Below are 19,182 nucleotides of genomic sequence, written 5' to 3'. Positions count from 1 at the left end.
ATGTGCTGGATTTGAAAAGGGCACGTCTGGGTACTTGCATGCTTTAATCTCACATTTTAGACAGTAAATTATTTACTAATTAATAATAGAAAAAAAATCAATTTAATGAACAGATTACTTTATAATTAAAATAATTATTTCCAGCAGCTTGAATGTAAATTTCAATAGTATTTTGCACATATTTGACTAAAGCCGCAATCCTCGTGTGATCCTTTGGACATGTGGCTCTGGGGTTAAGTGTAATAATAACCACTGCGACCTTTTACCCTTGTGTGGCTTACAGAAACTTTTAAGCACTTGTTCATAATCACAGTTATTTTACGCGAGCCTCAATCATGGAGGTGTTACATGTTGCATCTGTGGAACGTTTGATGTCTGAAAAGGCTTTCAGAGCTCTTAACGCTGAAACCCTTTTGGTCCTGAGCCGGCCCTTGTCGCACGACCCTCCGGTATGCTGATCTGTGTGTGTTTACACGGCGAAAAGCAGCTTTGTCGTGTGAGGATCTGGCAACGAGAAGCACTGAGCCTGGATCCCAGTGGGAATCTGATATCCACTGGCCTTTTTTTCATTACCAGCATTCAACTATGTATTAGCCGTACTTTTCGCAATAGTTTCCAAACAAAGAGAGTGAATAAGCCCTTTGTGAACACGGCTTCCCTCAGTGTTTTGGTGCACCGTCCTCTTCTGCTACTTTGCTACCACTTTCATTTCAAAGTGAGACACCGGGCTTCTGTGTCACCACTGTGTTTGACTCCAACTCAAACCCAGAGTTAGACATTAATTTGACGTGATGACATCTGTTTATATAATTGCAAAAATGACTGACTGTGAAAATTTGACAAAACAGCACGTAACATAGCCCAATCTGCCAGACCGCTGCCGCAAAAAGAGCAGCCAGTTGGTGAGTTAACCACAGCTGGCCACAGCAAACACCAAACCTACTTACACTTCTCCACCTGTTCCTTATATGCATTTAATAATAAAAAAAAAACAGTTAAGAGTTCATTGTGTTTTTTGTCTTCTTTTTGGCAAATGATTTGTACTCAAAATACAAGTGTAATTTTCGCATTTAATGTCTAGTGGCAACCTGCGATGAGGTTGCAATATGTCAGACATCGCCACCTGTCGAATTCTAAACAAATAATGGCCAGCGTATCACCAGATACCGCTAACCCTTAGCTAGTTAGCTCAGTTAGCTGTGCAGCTAGTGGTTCAGACTGGGCGCTCAGGGACATGGTGTTGTTGTTCAGACTGCTAGCACAGGGGCTTTGAACCAGGGCTAGCTTCTCCACCTGTTCCTTATATGCATTTAATAATAAAAAATCAGTGTTGATAATAAAATGGTGTTATTCCACATAAATGAGGCAGTGGCTAAACTCAACCACAACTTTTTAGCAACTTGTCTACTGCTACTGTACTGCTATTGCTAATACGCCAACCACAAAGGCTACTAATACTGCTTCGTTTAGTCCTACTCTTACACCCACTCCAAATTTGTACAACTACCACTAATACTACTATTATTTCTTGTAGGCCTGTTAATAGGAAAAGATGTATCGATATAATTTGTTCCCTCAGGATACAGATTCCAACACCTAAACTTTGTGTATCAGCAGATAATGAGTGACAATCTGATACCAGAGTGATAAAAACACAACCTATATATTATCATTCTATTATCGATTCTAAATCCAGTATTTTTGGCAGTATCGTTCCCAATACTGGTATCAGCTTTGAGTCTTTATGTTCTTTCTAATAGGTTAAAGTTGTATCAAAATTAAACACAAACGTTCCACATATATGCATTAATTCTTCAGAATCAATAGTTTGACAGCATAATAACGTACGGGTCAACTCTCCAGAGAAAACTGGTGAGTGGGGCTCGAGTTTCCTGTGTTGCAAAACGGGCCCGTCACAAATCTTTCCCCCAGCCAGAGAGCTGAGACTCGGGCTGGAGCTGCTCCAGAGGATCTAATCTGGAAGAGCGACGGAGTGGGAGATTTTCTGGGAATAAGACTACATGCGTCTGTCCTCGGGCCTGTTCACGCTGGGATCGTATAACGTTGCGGCTTCGTGGAGTTGAAAATTAACCGGCAGCGGAAAAGGAATCCTAAAATATCCTGCTGAGGTAGAAATCTGCTTGCATTAAGGGAACACACAGCTAATTCAATGTAGAGTTTTTACGACCGAATCCGAACAAAGAGAATGGCCGCAGACTAGGAGAAGAAGAGGGGGAATCATATCAATGCACCTGGACACGAGCACAAACAAAAGATCCCTTGGTTTCGAGCACAAAACATCCAGATTAGCCTTGATGTAAACCCCGTGGGAACATCTCAGTGCGACACATCCCATGAAAACAGAGAGAAGCAAAACAACAATATTCAGCAATCAGCAATATTCCCTCGGTGTTGTTGCCAAATTATTGGCGCGTCTTTGCCAGTTAAGTGTCAACAATAATCTCCCTTTTTGTTTTCGCCCCGGGGTGTTTATATCTTTGGCCGGATACTATGTGTTACTAAATCCTGCCAGAGGTGTTTATGTTTTTGCTCATATCTCAGATTAAAGGTGACGGCTGATGCTGAAAACACATGCTTGCTTCCGAGCTTAACCCCCGAAAAATGAACACTTGTGCGAAAACAGAAAAAATAGGCATCGGGATCACACACACACACACACTGGCATCAACAATAACAGTAATAACAGTAATGAGAACAATAGTGATTAGACAAGGCAGGGATTACCCTTAATCTGGAGTATCTATGTGTTTGTTTTAGGGGCTAGATATGCTCATTAAGGAAGGGTTAAAGCGGGATACCCCTCTTTTGTCTCAGCCACAATGACACCTCACTGACAGGGGTCTAATCTGCTTGTGTGGAGATTACGAAAAAACAAGCAATCCAAGGGTGTGTTTGTGCAGGGGTGCCCCTCACGGACACGACCAGTGGTCATGAAGATCACACGGAGAATTACCGACATAATTACCGAGATGATCTGATGAACAGATGTCTGCGAGCTTCCTGCTGCTGACGGGCCCTTCACAGGCTAATACAGGCAGGACGGACGTTTATTCATAACTGAATAAACGGAATAGACAAACTGATCTTAAAGGACAACACAATTTCATACTCTTTCACTTTGTTTGTTTGATGTGGCGGACCCTGCCACCTTTCCATATTTAAACAGTGTTCGGACCTTATTTTCTTCTGAGGGTCAGGGGTAGGGAACAGCTTTTTTTATTCACTTGTGGAAAAAATGAGTTTGATTTATTACCTCACTGAAACGACATAGTGCTCCTTTAATTTGTAAATGTGCTGTTATGGCTCTGATGCCAACATGGAGTCTGCAAAGTAACTAGTAATCATAGTCATCATATAAATGTAGTGGAGAAAAAAGGTACAATATCTGCTTCCAAAGCGTTGTGGAGTTAAAGTATGGAACAGAAACAGAAATACTCATACCTCAAAGTGGTACTTTAGGACACTACTTGAGTAAAAGTACTTGTTTGTCTCTGACAGGGAAATAGTTGTTATTCGCTTAAATCATGTGTGAAGAGTTGAGCGTGCAGGGCTGCACAGAGTGAACCTGCAGCCAGATGATGGCAGCATTTCTGCAGCTTGTTGTTGTGCCGAAGCCTCTCTGACGCATTTGCTTTAGTCATCCCCCCTATGAGACGGCTGTTTTTCATTCAAAAAGAACATTTTGTCACTTAAAGACAATAAAAAAAACAACAACATGCAGCAATGTGCAGCATGAGCACAAAGGAGGCCTCAAGTCACTGAATTAAAACAAGGTCACAAACACAAGATCACAGATTCGATCAAAGCTACGTCCCCCTCAACAGACTATGAGCACAATTATGACAAAGTGTGGACACATGCTGCTGGAGTGCTGAGTGGGAAAAAATAAAAATGGTGAAGGACTGAAATAGGAAACGCAGGGTTCCACTTTGAGAGGAAAATACCCACAGGTTTAAAAATAGGCCACAACAGTCCTTATATAACAAGTGGGACATCAGGGCTGTTTACAGTGTGCCTGCCTGACAAATGAATGGTTACAATCCAGCATTGTGTTGCACAGGTTCAATTCCTAAATAATCCAAAACAGTCTCTGCTGGCCTGTCAGTCACACTGTATATGAAGATACTGAACAAATTTGATGTACCTGAAATAATTTGAATCAAAGTGCAGTTAAACAGGTATGTACAGCGAGTGTTGGGCGTGTTTTGATGGGATACTTTCGCTTCACACAAACGAATAACAGATCATTTCTGCTTCTACGTGAGAGAGCTGTTTGGAAAGCAAAGGGGGCGGGGCGCGCCTGCCTTGAATTATTTAACGAGCCAATGGGCAGCGTCGGAGCAGTGTGATGGACAGGCACGGCCCCTGCAGCACGGCCCGCCCCCCTATGACTCTGTGTTTTATTCTGTTTTTAGAGCAGCGGCGTCACATGTTGTTTTTCTCCAGGATCAGATCAGTGAGTCCCTGGTCTGCTCCCACTGCACTGTTGCTTCGACCGCGGCGGACACAACCATCGGTGTCTGCTATGGACTAGATCGGGGAAAAGAAAACGGGTATTTAAAAAAAAAAAAAAAAAAGTTTCTTATTGCTGCGACTTTGTTTTTTTTTATCTCTTGGTGAGAAAAAAAAGAGTTTGCTTATATTTGGATTTTGAATAAGAAGAGAAATGGCAAGTCCTCCGGCGACGGGAGGACACCTGTTATCTAATGGGACGAGCGGTGTGAAGAAGAGCGGGTACCTGAGGAAGCAGAAACACGGACACAGGCGCTTCTTCGTTCTGCGGGAGCCGACCGAGCGCTGCCCGGCGCGGCTGGAGTATTACGAGAGCGAGAAGAAATGGAGGAACAAGTCCGCTGCGAAACGGGTCATAACTTTGGACTCCTGTCTGTGCGTAAACAAACGCGCCGACGCCAAACACAAGCACCTCATCGCCCTCTACACCAAGGACGAGTACTTCGCCGTGGCTGCGGACAACGAGCAGGAGCAGGAGAGCTGGTACACGGTGTTGACTGATCTCATAGCCGAGGGGAAAGTGTACGACAGCCCTGCTTCCACCTCCTCTTTAGTGGGCTTTGAGGAGGCCAGCTACGGACTCATTGCTCCTGCCACAGCTGTCTATAAGGAGGTATGGCAGGTAAACTTGAAATCCAAAGGCTTGGGTCAGATCAAGAACCTCACCGGAGTGTACAGGCTGTGTTTGTCCAGCCGGACCATCAGCTTCGTCAAACTGAACTCAGAAACGGCTGCTGTCACTTTACAGCTCATGAACATCCGGAGATGTGGCCACTCAGACAGCTTCTTTTTCATAGAGGTGGGCCGGTCAGCGGTGACTGGACCTGGAGAGTTCTGGATGCAGGCAGAGGACCCGGTGGTGGCGCAGAACATCCACGAGACCATCCTGGAGGCCATGAAGGCCATGAAGGAGCTGTCCGAGTTCAGGCCGAGGAGCAAAAGCCAGTCCGCCAGCACAAACCCCATCTCTGTGCCCACAAGACGCAACCTCAACAACCTCCCCCCAAGTCAGACGGGCCTGGTGAGGCGATCCAGAACAGATAGCATGGCGGCCACGTCCCCGGGGAGAAAGTTCACTTCCTGTCGGATAAGGACGGCCAGCGAGGGAGACGGAAGCGTTACCCGGCCTGTGTCCATGTCCATATCTGTGAACGGGAGTCCAACCAGTCCAAATTCTGGGAATCACTTTGGCAGGTCCAACACCCTCAGCAGCAGTGGGCGCACCTGCAGAATGCTCGAGTCCTCCTCAAACCTGCATCACAGCCGGTCCATGCCGGTGTCCAACTCCCCTCCTGCTGCCTCCAGCCCCATCAGCATGTCTCCCAGAGGGGGGGTGAGTACCTTCACTCCTGACAAAGCCAGACGGCCTTTCAGCTGCAGCGCCTCAATCTCCGGCTCCCTCAGCGACACCGGCTTCATGCTGTGTGACGATTACAGCTGCAGCCCAGTTGACCCCAAATTTCTCCCCCTGACCCGCAGCGATACCCCGGACTCTCTGTCCAGCACGCCTCCATCCCGTGACATCAGCGACCTTTGTGGCTACATGATAATGGAGGGCAGCAGATCTGGCGCCTGTGGCTCGCTTGACAAGACGTACAGGAAGCGGACGCACTCCCTCACGACGCCACGTCAACAGAGGGTGGTGGCACCGCTGTCTTCGGCCTCCCTGGACGAGTACACGCTCATGAGGATGGCACACGGGCAGAACTCTCACTCCGCCTCGCCCAAAGTGTCCTACCCTGAGGATTATGGAGACATCGAAATCGGCTCCTCCAGGAGCTCCAGTAGTAACCTTGCAGAAGAAGGCTACATGCCAATGACGCCAGGTGTGGCATCCCAGTCAGGAAAGGTAGACAACTATGTCCCCATGAGCCCCATGTGCGTCTCGGCGCCGAAGCAGATTGTAAACCCTAGGGTGCATCCTCAGGCGACTGCAAACGGCGGCTACAAGACCAACTCCCCCTGCAGCAGCTCTCTGGAGGACAACGGCTACATGAGGATGTGGTGTGGCTCTAAATCGTCCGTGGAGAGCCCCGACAGGCACAGCGAATACATGAACATGTCACCCGGAAACCCACCTCCACTCCAGACCCCCCCTGATTACTACTTGGGCCTTCTGGCTGCTGAACCAGCATCAATGAGGCCAGCTTACCAAACGGGCTCCCTCACACTCCCTGCTAAACTTCAAGCCTCCAAGAATGAGGAAAGCAACCAGTACGTGTTGATGAGTCCTCAGAGTTTGAGGCAGAGGTCGGGGGAGTCAGACTATTACTCAGTGATGCAGCCCAGTGCTGCTCAGACCTCACCCCTGAGCCCTTCTGTACCCTCCCCAGTCAGACACAGCCGGGCGGAGACCCTGCCCTACAGAGGGAGGCTGGGCCGGCCTAACAGGCTATCCCTAGACACCCTGAGGACCCTGCCCAGCATGAATGAGCACCCCCTTCCAGGAGAACCCCGCAGCCCCGGAGAGTACATTAACATTGACTTTAGCAGCACCAGATTCTCCCCGCCCTCCACTGTATCCACAGAGAGCCAGTCCTCATCACTGGGCTCCAGCGGCGGGGGCCCAGGGAGGTCTTCCCTGACAGACTACATCAACCTGGAGCTGGGCTCACACTCACCCAAGGAGGCTAACACCCCCGCCGAGCGCTTGGACACACTGCCAGAGATGTCAATGTGCCCCTGCTCGGAGGAGAATGGAGTGTACCATCTGGAGAGTGAGAATAGGTCTCAGGGCCTCTGTGATGAGGTGAAAAATGACTACACGGAGATGACGTTTGGGATGACGAGCTCGCCCCCACAGCTCGTTCCGCAGAACACAGCAAGGTATGTGTATTTGTGTATAGAGAGAGTCACATTTATCATTTATCATCATTTATTTCAGCAGTCTGGATGTATGATTGATCCACAGGAAAAGCATTTAAAAAAAACCCAAACATTGTACATAAACGATGATCAATACTGATGTGAATCCAGCTGTGAGTCTCTATCCTTGGTTGATTTGCTTTTACAAGATGAATTTTCAGTTGTCAGTGACTCAACATCACGTAAATATCGGCAATATTTTAGTCATTAGATTGGATTTTAAACCTTTATTAGTAGCTTATCAGTGTGAGAATAATGACTAAACCGCTCATGTTTTGAATATTGCTCTGTAGCAGCCAGATCAGCAGGGAGAGGAGGCTCTCTCTAGAGGATCCGGGAGTCCCTGAAGCAATCGGGGTCTTCCTTCTCGGGGCGGCCTCTTCCTCCACAGTGGACCCTGACTGCTCCGCCAAGGTGATCCGGGCCAACCCACAAGGACGTCGGCGCCACAGCTCTGAAACTTTCTCCTCCACTGCAACGGTGACGCCGGTGTTCCCTTCCTTCGCCCGCGGGGACACGGTGAAGAGGCACAGCTCAGTCGAAAACATCTCGTCCAGGAGCAGCGAGGGCTCTGACGAGGAATACGGCAGCCCCGTGAACCGGCAGAGCTCAGTCGGCTACCCCAACGGACTGAACTACATTGCCTTGAACCTGCTGGACAGCAGGGACGTGGAGAAATGCGAGGACCTGGCTGGCTTCAAACCCACCAGCAGCTGCAAGGGGGGTATCAATGGATTACACAGCTCACCATATGTCTGTTTGGGATTCAAGGAGGCTGCAACCACTGCCAAAGGTGAGTGAGGTTAATGTCAAATGTGTTACTGCTCAGTAATGTCTGTACACTTTCAGCCCTTCAGGTGTTTTTGTTTTTATTGAGATAATTAAGTATTTACAGAAGGTGAAAGGTAGCTCCTTCAAAATAAAATACCAAAGTAGTTTGGTTTCACTTTTAAAACTGTGCGAAAAAAAACACGGATGAGAGGTTAAGCTGCATTTCCTCTGAATTCAAATTCAAACTTGCTCAAGTGAGTAGTGCTGATGTGGCCTTCAGGTGCTCCTCTCGAGCTCCTTCTTCTCAGCACTCACACATCCTGTAACGCGAACGCCGTTTTCGTGGCAACTCATGCAAAAAAGCAAGAGTGCCGTTTTTGTACTCGAGTGTCAAAATTAGTGGCTTCCAATTTCAGCTTCAGTCACTCCCTGCTTTAGCTGTTTTGGGGATTTGTGATAACAACATTTCCCACAACACGTGAACGCAGCGCGAGGCTGCTATGAAACGTGACCAGGCTGCGAGCTCTGAAGTAAACAAGCACCATGACTGAGCAGGACGCTGCCTCGCTGCTACTGTTGTGGGCTGCAGATACTAAAAATACATGAATAGAATATCGGGATTCCACCAACGCTTATTATGAATGGAAGCTGTTTGCACAGAAAGGAGAAATGAGAGGCTAGAGCTTTATTATAAAACATCAGGCACATGTGTACAGCAGATTGTTAGGCCAGATGTATTACATACTTCTGCTTCAGGCTCTAAGATATGTTTACTATGGCTTGTATGGCCAAAGGAATGCTCCAAAGCTGATAGGTAAGGCTTCCTGTTAGCTGTAATGTCACACTGAGCCACGGGCACTTCCGGCTGTTGTTGTTGTTTTTCAGTTGGGTAGGCTTTAGGATGTGTTGTACATCAATGTGACCTCTATAGACCCCTTCTTCCCACCATCCCCTGATCAATACCGTGTCCCAGAATATCCCGATGTGCAAATAAAGCCACGGCGTGGGACAGCAGACGGTGTAAACAAAGCGCGGGGGGGGGGGGGACGGCAGATTGTTGACATCAAAGCCAAGTTTGACTTTCTGTCCCCGCGCCCTTTATTGGACACACTCACATGCGCGTAGATGGGTGGGAGGAGGTGGAGGTGGGGAGGAGGGGTTGCGCGCTTGACATGTGAGGCCCCAGCACAAGTGGACATGTGTTTGTGTCCTTGCAGGCAGCAGCGAGGGGGGGGGAAAACAACAAAGTGGGCGAGTTGCTATGCGGCCATCAGGTAACTGGATGTCACGGTCCGCATTCCTGGCTGAGCCGGTTTGAAAAGTTGCTGTGAGAGGGGGCCTGTTTTTGTCCCCGGCTCGGGGCCGTTTGAATAGAAAGTGGCTTTTATTTCACCACAAGGCCCCTGTGTTGAGAGAGGTTATATCATGTTTCATTTTTAGCACACAGGACTGAGAAATGCCATAAAAGCTCTTCGCAGAGGAGGCGACGTTCTCGTCAACAACGAGGAATGTACCGACGGCGCGTATCGAAAATCAATTATTTTCCCAGAAGCCTTTAATTTAAGCGGCCGTGTGACTCGTTTTTTTCAGCCGATCTGAGTTAATGATGCTCTGCTGCGTCCCGATTTGCAGCTAAATGACTCCCCGCATCGTGCGCTCGCATGTACGTTTGTTTTTCATCCGAGGCGTGCTGGTTTCGCACGTGTCCTCTACTCATGTTTTCGATGGAGTACAAATATTTTTATGGCGCTAATAAAGCCAGTTGAATGTAACCGGCTTGGGGAGAGGGAGGGGGGCGAGGAAAAAAACGACTCAAGCACATACATGTGGACTCTAGCACGTACGCATGCAGAACAGTCGGGGGTGTTTTTTCTCTCTCAGGGATGTTTTTTTCCTTTTTTTTTTTTTTTTTTTTTCCAGTGGCGTAGCCTGCATCCGTGAACACTTGGCAGGAGGAGATGTGCAGAGAGAGAGTGGCCTGTTTTGTTTTTCCAGCGCTGCCTGCCTGTTTGTGGGAGAGCGAATGAATGCGTGCATAATGGGGCAGGATGGCACGTGCACTCCGCTGCCCTTCTGCCTCATTAGGCTGTTCACTTAGCAGAAGTAAGACAAGCAGAGAGGGGGAGATGGAGCACGGCCTTGTATGCTCAGTCGATAGAGGAGGGGAGGGGCTTGAGATTTTTAAAAGCAACAAACAAAATCATTGGTGGGGCCCCCCTGCTCTTCAGCCAAGGTGCATTCTGGGAGCGCGGGACCCAGGATGGCAGACCCGATGGCTTGTTTACTGAACACTCAGTCCAAAGCGGGGTGAAGGAGGTCAGAGTGCGCTATGGGGGGGGGGTGTTTGGCGCCGGGCCCCACAAGCGAAGAGCTTTGATTTTTTTTATCAGGACGCCACGCCGGGCCCTCTGACCATGTGCCACCCTGACCCAAAAGTCTGCAGCTTTTCATTTCAGACAACCGCCTCCCTGCGTCTTGATTAGTTTACCCTCTCAGCGAGATGCAGTCTGGCTGGAACGACGACCTGCAGGCTCTCGGGCTAAAACCAATCAGCCCTGACTCACCCTTGGAATTTAGCGTTTGCCCCCCAGGCGCATGTGACAGCCCCCTTGTTGAGAAACGTGACTGCACCGCTTCAAGTCAACAAAACCCTGAAGTCATAAGCTTTTGACAGCTGGATCCGCTGGTTTTTTTTTTTTTTAGAGACGCCTGGCATAGGGGTCAGGGTTTTTGTTTACATCTTGTTTGGTCGGCGGGCCAACCCCTGTGACTCGGAGGTGGCGTTTACCTCTGCCCTAACCTGAGCTGCCCGCCTCATCTCGTGGCCCCTGGCTAGCCGAGGCTCAGCCAGGTGGATGTTCTGTACCAGACCCAGATTAGCCAAGTCAGCCGTCTCTGTTTCCACCTCCACGTCTGACTAATACCTTCGGTGACAACCAACTCCTGCTCCCTCGTGGCACTGTGAGGTGATTGTTACTACAGTACAGCTTCTTTATTATTTAATTTTTTTTTATCATATTCGGTTGACAGTAAAGGATAGAAGGAGGGTTATATAAATCATGAGGGGCCTCCAAGACAGGAGGAGCCCTGCTGTGACACCCCGAGTCCCTCCTGAGTGCTAGTGGCAGATGGCCGTTCTCCGGAGGGTAAATGTGTGAGAGTGTGTGTGTGTGTGTGTGTGTGTTAAGGGGGGAGGCATGGGGGGTTAAACACCTGCCACTCTGACTCATCTTCACACACACATGCGAACCACATTATTACACCCATTTCCCTTAGAATGTAAACATATACATACCACTATGTCTCCCTCTCTCAAGTCATTACCTACTCACTATCCCCCCGCTAATGACAGCCCACCATCTGCCGCACCCACGGGCTGCAGAGTATGACCATCAGCATCGTGTGTGTGTGTGTAATTCATCGGCCAGATTAGAAGCATTCGTGCCCATCGACTCAAATCCCGCTTCCGCTTAACGTCATCCGGTCACTAGCACCGAGGATGATGTCATGGCGGGGAGGATGTGTCGGGTAGATGTTACGTATATCTCCTTTTTCCCGTGATGTGTGCTGTTGCGATGTTAGTGCAGCGAGCGAAAGAGGTCGTGATGCACAGCCATGCATCCCTAACTCGCTCCAAGCATGCTCAGTCAGTTCGGATGTCATAACAAGGTGTACGTTGGCACACGGAGAGTAAAAAGGGAGTTTGTTTTCACATCCTAAACCATTTAAAGGCTTTGAGGCATTTTTGATACAGCTATTCTGATCATCAGTGAATCATTCCTGCCAAATATTCTCTTGTTCCAGCTTGTTTTTCTCTTATGTTAGGCTCATATGGGTCGCAGGATGAGTGAACGGGGTTCATAAATGCATCGCGGGATAGCTTGAGAAGAATAAACACAATTTTCCTGTCATGCAAATTCAAGAAAGCGAAGTTTTACCCATTTGGGCATCAAAAATGTGTTAAAATAAGGCAACATTACTGAGACGTTAAGAGCTAGCAGATGAATAGATTATACCTCGTTGTTTCTTGTGTTGGCTCTCTGCTGCTCTCCCTCGCTGAGACATTTGCATAAAGGCTGCATTGACACCGTTTTTTCCACTACTGGAATTTTGGCCAACACTGTCGCTCTGTGGCGCCCATGTGGCTCTATTTTGATTTCCTGCGCGCCCCATTCTGCTCCGCCATTTGTGGAATTGCTCGCAAAGGTGACACCTGGTTTTACCAATCAGCCTGATTGTCCGATCCATTGCTGCTGCCGGCTCAAACAAGTGCGCGCGCACTCACACACACACACGCACAAAGCTGTTAAATTGTTTATTTACATCCGCATCGGACCTGCATCGAAGCCAAGATCTTGCAAACACAACAAAGCGGCGCAAATAGGCGCGACAGGAAATCCAGAATTGCCGTGTTACTTGATATATAGAGAACAAACATGCACACGTAACACCGCAGGCTCTTGTGTCAGAGTTTCCAGGCTGTGTGTGTGTGTGTGTGTGTGTGTGTGTGTGTGTGTGTGTGTGTGTGTGTGTGTCATGGCACGAGGAGGAGGGGGGCTAAAGTAGGCCGGGATGTTCCAGACAGAAGCGCTAGCTGCTAGATAACTGCGTGGCCAGCGTTCCCCACATTTAGCCAGCCACGGCTCCAGATGAGATTACAGCCTCTGCAGGCGAGATTAGACGGCCAGGGGTAGATGAGCGAGAGCCAGTGGCTACTCCGCGAGCAGCAGCTGGGGGAATACGTAATGCAAGGTGTGGCGAAATTAAGCATTGACATTGTACATTATATAAGATGCGTGGAATTATTTTAGAATTCCTGTCCCTTGAGCGCACCCTTCATCCTTCTCTTTTTATCTCGCTAAAATAAAAATTGCTTTGGGTGACTGCTTCAAAAGCTTGGAGAACCAACCCATTTTTTTTTTTCATGTAAACCGGCTTCTTTTTCAAGAGTTTCATCAGCTCTTCACTGATAGAAGTCTCTCGTCCCGAAAACGCCGCCATGTAATCATTGTGTGGTTTCATGACACATGATTGCAGCGAGGATGTTAGCGTCCCTGCACATTTAGCCGTGCAGCTCTCTCCTCAGCCGTAAAGCTGTCACCCCTGCTCCTCCTGGAAGCTTCCAGTTGACCCGGTGCCCCTCCCTCCTCCTGAACGCCACGCTTACTGCATGTAAATCCTTCCCTCCTGTCACCTGCAGCCCCTCCTGCACACACGCTGGCTTTAAAAACACCTCAGAATCATCCAATATCTGTTGCAATATACATGCAACCGCATCTCTCTGTAGGTGCATCAGCTACTGTACCACCAACTGGTCCTCCTCTGCTCAGTGTGTCCATAGCAACAAGGCAGCGCGACAGGAGACCCCCGCCCCCCATCACTCTACATCCCAGATTATGTAATTACGACCGCTGCCGACCATCCTCCGACTCCCAGCCTACCCCCACCGTCCTTCAAGCGCTCCCCGGGCAAAACAGCTGGTGTGTTAAGAAATGACACACACCATCCAGCCACGACGTGATAGAAAATCAGGATGGGGTTTGGGTCCAGGTGGAGCAAAGCGGCTGGATGAATAAACCCTCTTTGTGCAGAAAACTTACCCAAATCCATGCAAAATAATCGTCATTAAACACAAATAACACACATAAAACAATCAAGTTCACACATCCCAAATCCCCCCTATTTAACGTGCCTGTCCAGAACTCACTGTTCTTGTTACTCAAGCTGTTTTTCACAGTGTCTCCTTGTTATTGTGGCACAAAAGCACAACCCTAATCTGAGTCTGTAAATGAGTTCACGCTGCACACAGCATAAGAGCTCTCCTGTCTGCTGTCTGAAATGTCTGAATTGCTGGCACCGCTTGTGTTTGTGGGGAAATACTGAGACTACAAACTGGGGTTTACCCACTTTTTTACAATCCGACGGATGAAACTAATTATCTGTTATGAAAAGAGCTCTTGAGTATCCGTCCATACACCGGTTTCCTCTCATATGCAAGAATTCTTTCTACACGTGCTGCAGTTTTTGTTAATGTAATAATTATGTATTATATTATATACCTGGGCGGCCCGTCCAAGTAAAGTGTATGTGTGGGAAACACCGGGGTTTTTGTTTTAATTCCCTGCAGCCGCACAACAAACAAGCTTTTAGAGTTTGAATAATGTTTGTTAAATAAAGAAAGTAAGGTTAAGGTATGTTTTAAAATGTTTATTATCCATGGATGTTGAGAAATATTATTCTGAAATAATAATTTTTTGACCACTGGTAGCACTGCAGGATAGTGTTTTTGTGCACAGCCTGTTTGTTGTGCAAAACAAATGCTTATATCCTATGATAAGGAATATAAGATGACTAACTTCCTCTTTTCTCTCCTGTCGTCTCTTTCAGACTGAAGGACTCCTCGACTCCTGCTACTTGGCGTCTTCATCGACCTGCTGCTCGAAAACACAAAAAAAAAAAAACTCTGCCCTTCCACTGGGCACCGTGGCCCTAAAAGACTGTCTGGACCCTCAGCGACAACTCGCACACAAACGCATACACACACTTAGGAAACAAGCAGGTCACCATCTATGCATGTCGTGAATTTGCTGAAGGCGGGACAGGTGTGTGTGTGTGTGTGTGTGTGTGCACTTGCGTCTACGGGTGGATGTGTGTGTTGTGTACGTGGTGCCTCACGTTCCCCTGCGCTTTCAGAGGCCATTTCTCCTCTGACCCAAATGTTTTTGGCGCAAGCATGGAAGCAAAGATAGTCAGACGATAAACAAAAACTCTTAATGGTACCCAGATACTATTTATTTACTTGAGGGGTAGTTTTACGACTGCCTGTGTGTGTTTGCGCGAGTGTGTGTTTCTGAGTACGACCAACCGGTATGTCAGCGAACAATGAAACCTACTTTAAAAACGGCCCAGGGAGCAAGGACACCAAGGTACACTGAGTATATAACTATATTTAGATTAGATATTTTATTTATTTTTGAAAGATGAATGTCTGATAAGACCGACCCAATGCCTTAATGTGTATACTGTCCTTATGTTTTCTATGAAATGAGAGATAAATATTCTATTTCGGTACGTCTGTTTGGACCTACATCTCTATATTGTTATTCTGTTGTGGAAAGTAAAAAGCCTAGATTATCATTACAAATATTATTTCAGAAATGTACAGTACAGTGGGGCTGCTTGAGATCTTGATTTATCGTATTGATATTAAAGTATTTTCTTAATTACTAATTTCTTATTTATTCTAACCTAGTTTATTTTCTGTCCAATTTAAAAAGCGCTGGACTTAAAGAAATATATTTCTAAATGTCTTTAAGAGTTATGCATGTCTTTATAACTCAGCTCAGACCCCCACAACACCAGGCATCTGAATGCACTGTACCTCCCACCGTTCCTTAGTCACTTGAGCCTGAAAACCTCACACACTCCTACCTTCAAACCTACAGCCTGCTGTTAAACTCGATGCAGGCCGCTCCTGCTGTGATATCATTTGACGGTACAACTGTCTAGTTGAGGTGACAATGGAGGGGTGGAGCCAGTGAAAAATGTCAAAGGGTTTGGGCACAGTTGAGATGGGTGAGGGCTTGAGGTGATTGGGGGGAGGAAAGGCTCGCCGGTCTCAGCTGTGCTGGACAAGCACAGAGGGGAGGAGGGCTCTGCAACACAGAGATATTAGAGGGAAAAAAAGGCCAACAGCCACATCTGGCACCATCATGGAGGTTCACTGGAGAACCAGCTGTCTGGAAAATATAACTGTACTGCAGACAGCATGGCAGAAGAGAATTATGTAATGTATATGGTAATGGCAATTATGGGATAATGCTAAATGTTAAAACATTGTGTAATACTAGCAGAAGTCAGTGTAGTAGAGTACTGTGCAGTAGTATGTAATGTTCGCTAACGTTAACCATCATCAGCTCCTGGCTGACATTAGCCAACATTATCAAATTTAGCATTTTCAGGATGCTAACATGCTAGCATAACACTTGTATGAAATGATAATATATTTTTATAGTAAATAAACTGACTCAGTTTGTCAGTTACACAGTAATATTTATCAAAAGTCTGGAACAAACATTTGCTAGCATTAGCTCCTGACTGATGTTGGCTCAAAATAGCAAAAAAAGAAATTTCATGCTAGCATAACATTTCTGTAAGTCGACAAGGACACAAGTTGCCTAGTTACATCCCAATATCTATCTTACATTAGCTAAAAATAGCAATTCCAGGATGCTAACATGCTAGTATAATTCTCGTATAAGTTGATAAGAGCTTTTAAAAGTTGGCCAGCTGACCCAGTAATGTCAGTTTCAAAGCAACAGCTATCTTAAGTTTTAACGTCAGCTAACATTAGCTACCATAAACTGCTGGTCATACCGAGGCTTTTAGCAGAGCTGTGAGCTAGTCAGACTTTTAATCTTAAAAAAAGTTATACAGTTTTGTTTTAATGTGAGGAAACTATATCCGTACAGAAATGATCATCTCCAGTCAAACACAAGCCTACAGCAAACGTGAAACTCTGCCGCTTCCCTCAAGAGCTTTGAACCTCCAAAATGGCTGCCAGATGGTTCCTTGACACCATCTGACATCCTTGACTGTGCGTTTTTTTTTGTGTCATCCACTGTGCCGACTCCAACTGGCTCACAACCCCTTTAGTGTACAGTAGATTGTAAAACTTTTAACCATGTCTGAATGTATCACTGAGCTGGTGGGGACACCACAGAAACATAACGTGGGAAATGGTTTTGACAGAGTCGGATGATATTGGAGCTGTACCACACCGAGTGGTGGTATCTATTTATCTTCAGAGTCTTGGATGTGTATATTATGTACATAGAAAGAGTTTAACTAAGAAAATCTATTGAAAAAACAGAGTACTTAGATTTTACCTATGTTGCGATGATATTCCTGTGTAAAGACTTTGGCTACCGATTTTTAAAAAGGGGATGGGGTTTTTGCTTTGGGGTTGTACAGTGTATTGTATGCTTTTCTCCCTCACAGTCTCTGTGACTATATGAAAAAAAAAAATCTGTCTATTTTATTATAGAGATCTCTTTGCCTTGTTGACACACTTTACCTAATGGCATATGCAATAGTGACATGAATACAATCTAGTTTACAACCGTGGAACCAAATGTAACATTGCATTAATGATTTTTGTTTTTTTTCTTTTCGTGGCGAGCAGACGCTGTTTTGCTCCTTGTACATTTCTCTTTCTGCCAAGTGTTTTGTTTTTGTCACCGGGAGCTTCGTTCTCAACGTGTCTCAAAGCGCTTTACCCCCCCATTTCTGTGTCCATGGACGGACTCTTCTTTTACAGATTGATCTTGGATTGACTCAGTCTGAATGTGTCGTCTTCCATTGTACATAGTTCAATATACTGTTTATTGTGATGCTCACAAGAGATGATTATGATGATTTATAAATTCTGGTAGTCGAGTATTGCTTTCGTCTGTATTGATTATGGATAGCAACCTACAGAAATAAATGAATTTATTTAAAGAGGTACAACTTTGCCTTCATTTTTTTTTATTTCCACATGAAATATGTTGTGCTGCCTGACTTAAATATACACAAAAAAAGAATAATTTCCCTTCTTTCCTTCTGATTTTAGTCCACAAGTTGTTAACATGTTGAATAAATTAAATAACTCAGTAATAAATAGCTTAAATAAAGTCAATGCATTTCTTCTTTTGAAATGCTTTAAAGCAACTATACAACTTTTGTTGACTTGTAAATGTCTTTATGGCCCCTGTGAGTTACATAGAGTGTCTTTAATTATGTTTTCTCCTCAAGATTTAATAACATGAGCTAACTATGAGGTTAAAAGCCTGAAATATAGGGAAACTGATTTATAAATGAGTTTATCCTCCTTTGAATGACTGATTATAAACCTCACGAGACTCCACATCCCATCCTGCCTCTCTCCCTCTCCCTCACACACCGGGGTATCATGCATTTGGCACAAAGACTAATAGCTTCCTGACGGTGTGTCAGACGGGGAGGATATCCTACCTCCGTCCTGTGGAGAGTGAGGAGCTGAACTCTCCGGCCAAGACTTTCTCCCTCCGTAAGTGTTTTTATTTTCGGACGGGGGCCAACGCAGGAAGCTCATACTGAGCCAATGACTTCCTGCCAAGCCACGCGTCTCCAGAAAAGACTGAGTAGTGAACGTTGGGAGGTCAGCAGGTTCAAAGCGCAGAGTAAACAACTCAATTCACCTGTTTCCGTCTGCCACACACACACACACACACACACACACACACAGACTCGCATGCAGATAAACTGCAGGGATGAGTGATACGAGAACGTCGTGTCCCTCTGACATGCACTTATCTTATTACGCGTGTTTACTGTAAGGAATATTTTCCATTGATGAGGCTATGTCTTATCACAAGTTACATATTGGTTCAAACAAGACGTGGAGGCTTTAAGAACTTCTTTTTTGGGTCATTTCTCTGATAAAGTCATGCAGAACATTTTATTTTTGAGACTTTTGCTGTCAATGCTGACTCTAATTGTGTTTGTGCTATTTAAAGGAAGAGGTTTTTTTTATCTTATCTGTCTTACCGAGTGTTAGGTAAGACTGATACCATGATAATGTCTGTAGCTGAAACTCGGGCTAATAGCCTAGCTAAGGAAAAAACACCTCACAAACAGAGATGTAAAATCTCTATTGTTTGTCAAGCAAAAGTATGCCACTCCCTCTAAATTACTTTCAGTGTCTTTTAGCGAGATTAACAGTGTTGGTCGTCAGATTTTTTTAACTTTGGACAGAGCCAGGCTAACTGCTTCCAGTCTATGCTAAGACTGCTTAGCTAGGCTAACTTCCTCATTCATAAGGGGATCAATGTTCTTGTCTTAGTGTTTTCACGATAGCTAATAATTCTCCCAAAATGTTTAATTACCCATGAAACTGAAAGGGTACGACCGGGTCCCCCGGGATGTTCTGTGGGAGGTGCTGCGGGAGTATGGGGTGAGGGGGTCCCTTCTCAGGGCCATCCAATCCCTATA

The 19,182-nt window shown here is 46.2% G+C and overlaps 2 protein-coding genes across 2 annotated transcripts in view; one reads left to right on the top strand and one right to left on the bottom strand.

Moving 5' to 3' along the window:
• The window catches only part of acp2 (acid phosphatase 2, lysosomal), a 90,381-nt gene that overhangs the window by 10,559 nt on the left and 60,640 nt on the right, over positions 1 to 19,182 (bottom strand). The gene's annotated exons all lie outside the window — the stretch shown is intronic.
• On the top strand, positions 4,424 to 17,676 carry LOC115576980 (insulin receptor substrate 2-like). The gene is made up of 3 exons (XM_030409718.1): positions 4,424 to 7,359; positions 7,692 to 8,191; positions 14,557 to 17,676. The coding sequence occupies exons 1-3, from the start codon at positions 4,688 to 4,690 to the stop codon at positions 14,559 to 14,561; spliced, it is 3,177 nt and encodes a 1,058-aa protein (XP_030265578.1). The 5' UTR covers positions 4,424 to 4,687; the 3' UTR covers positions 14,562 to 17,676.

This window comes from Sparus aurata, chromosome 24 (assembly GCF_900880675.1).
Source record: "Sparus aurata chromosome 24, fSpaAur1.1, whole genome shotgun sequence".
NCBI classification, from domain to species: domain Eukaryota; kingdom Metazoa; phylum Chordata; class Actinopteri; order Spariformes; family Sparidae; genus Sparus; species Sparus aurata.
This window is presented reverse-complemented; position numbering and strand designations above follow the sequence as displayed.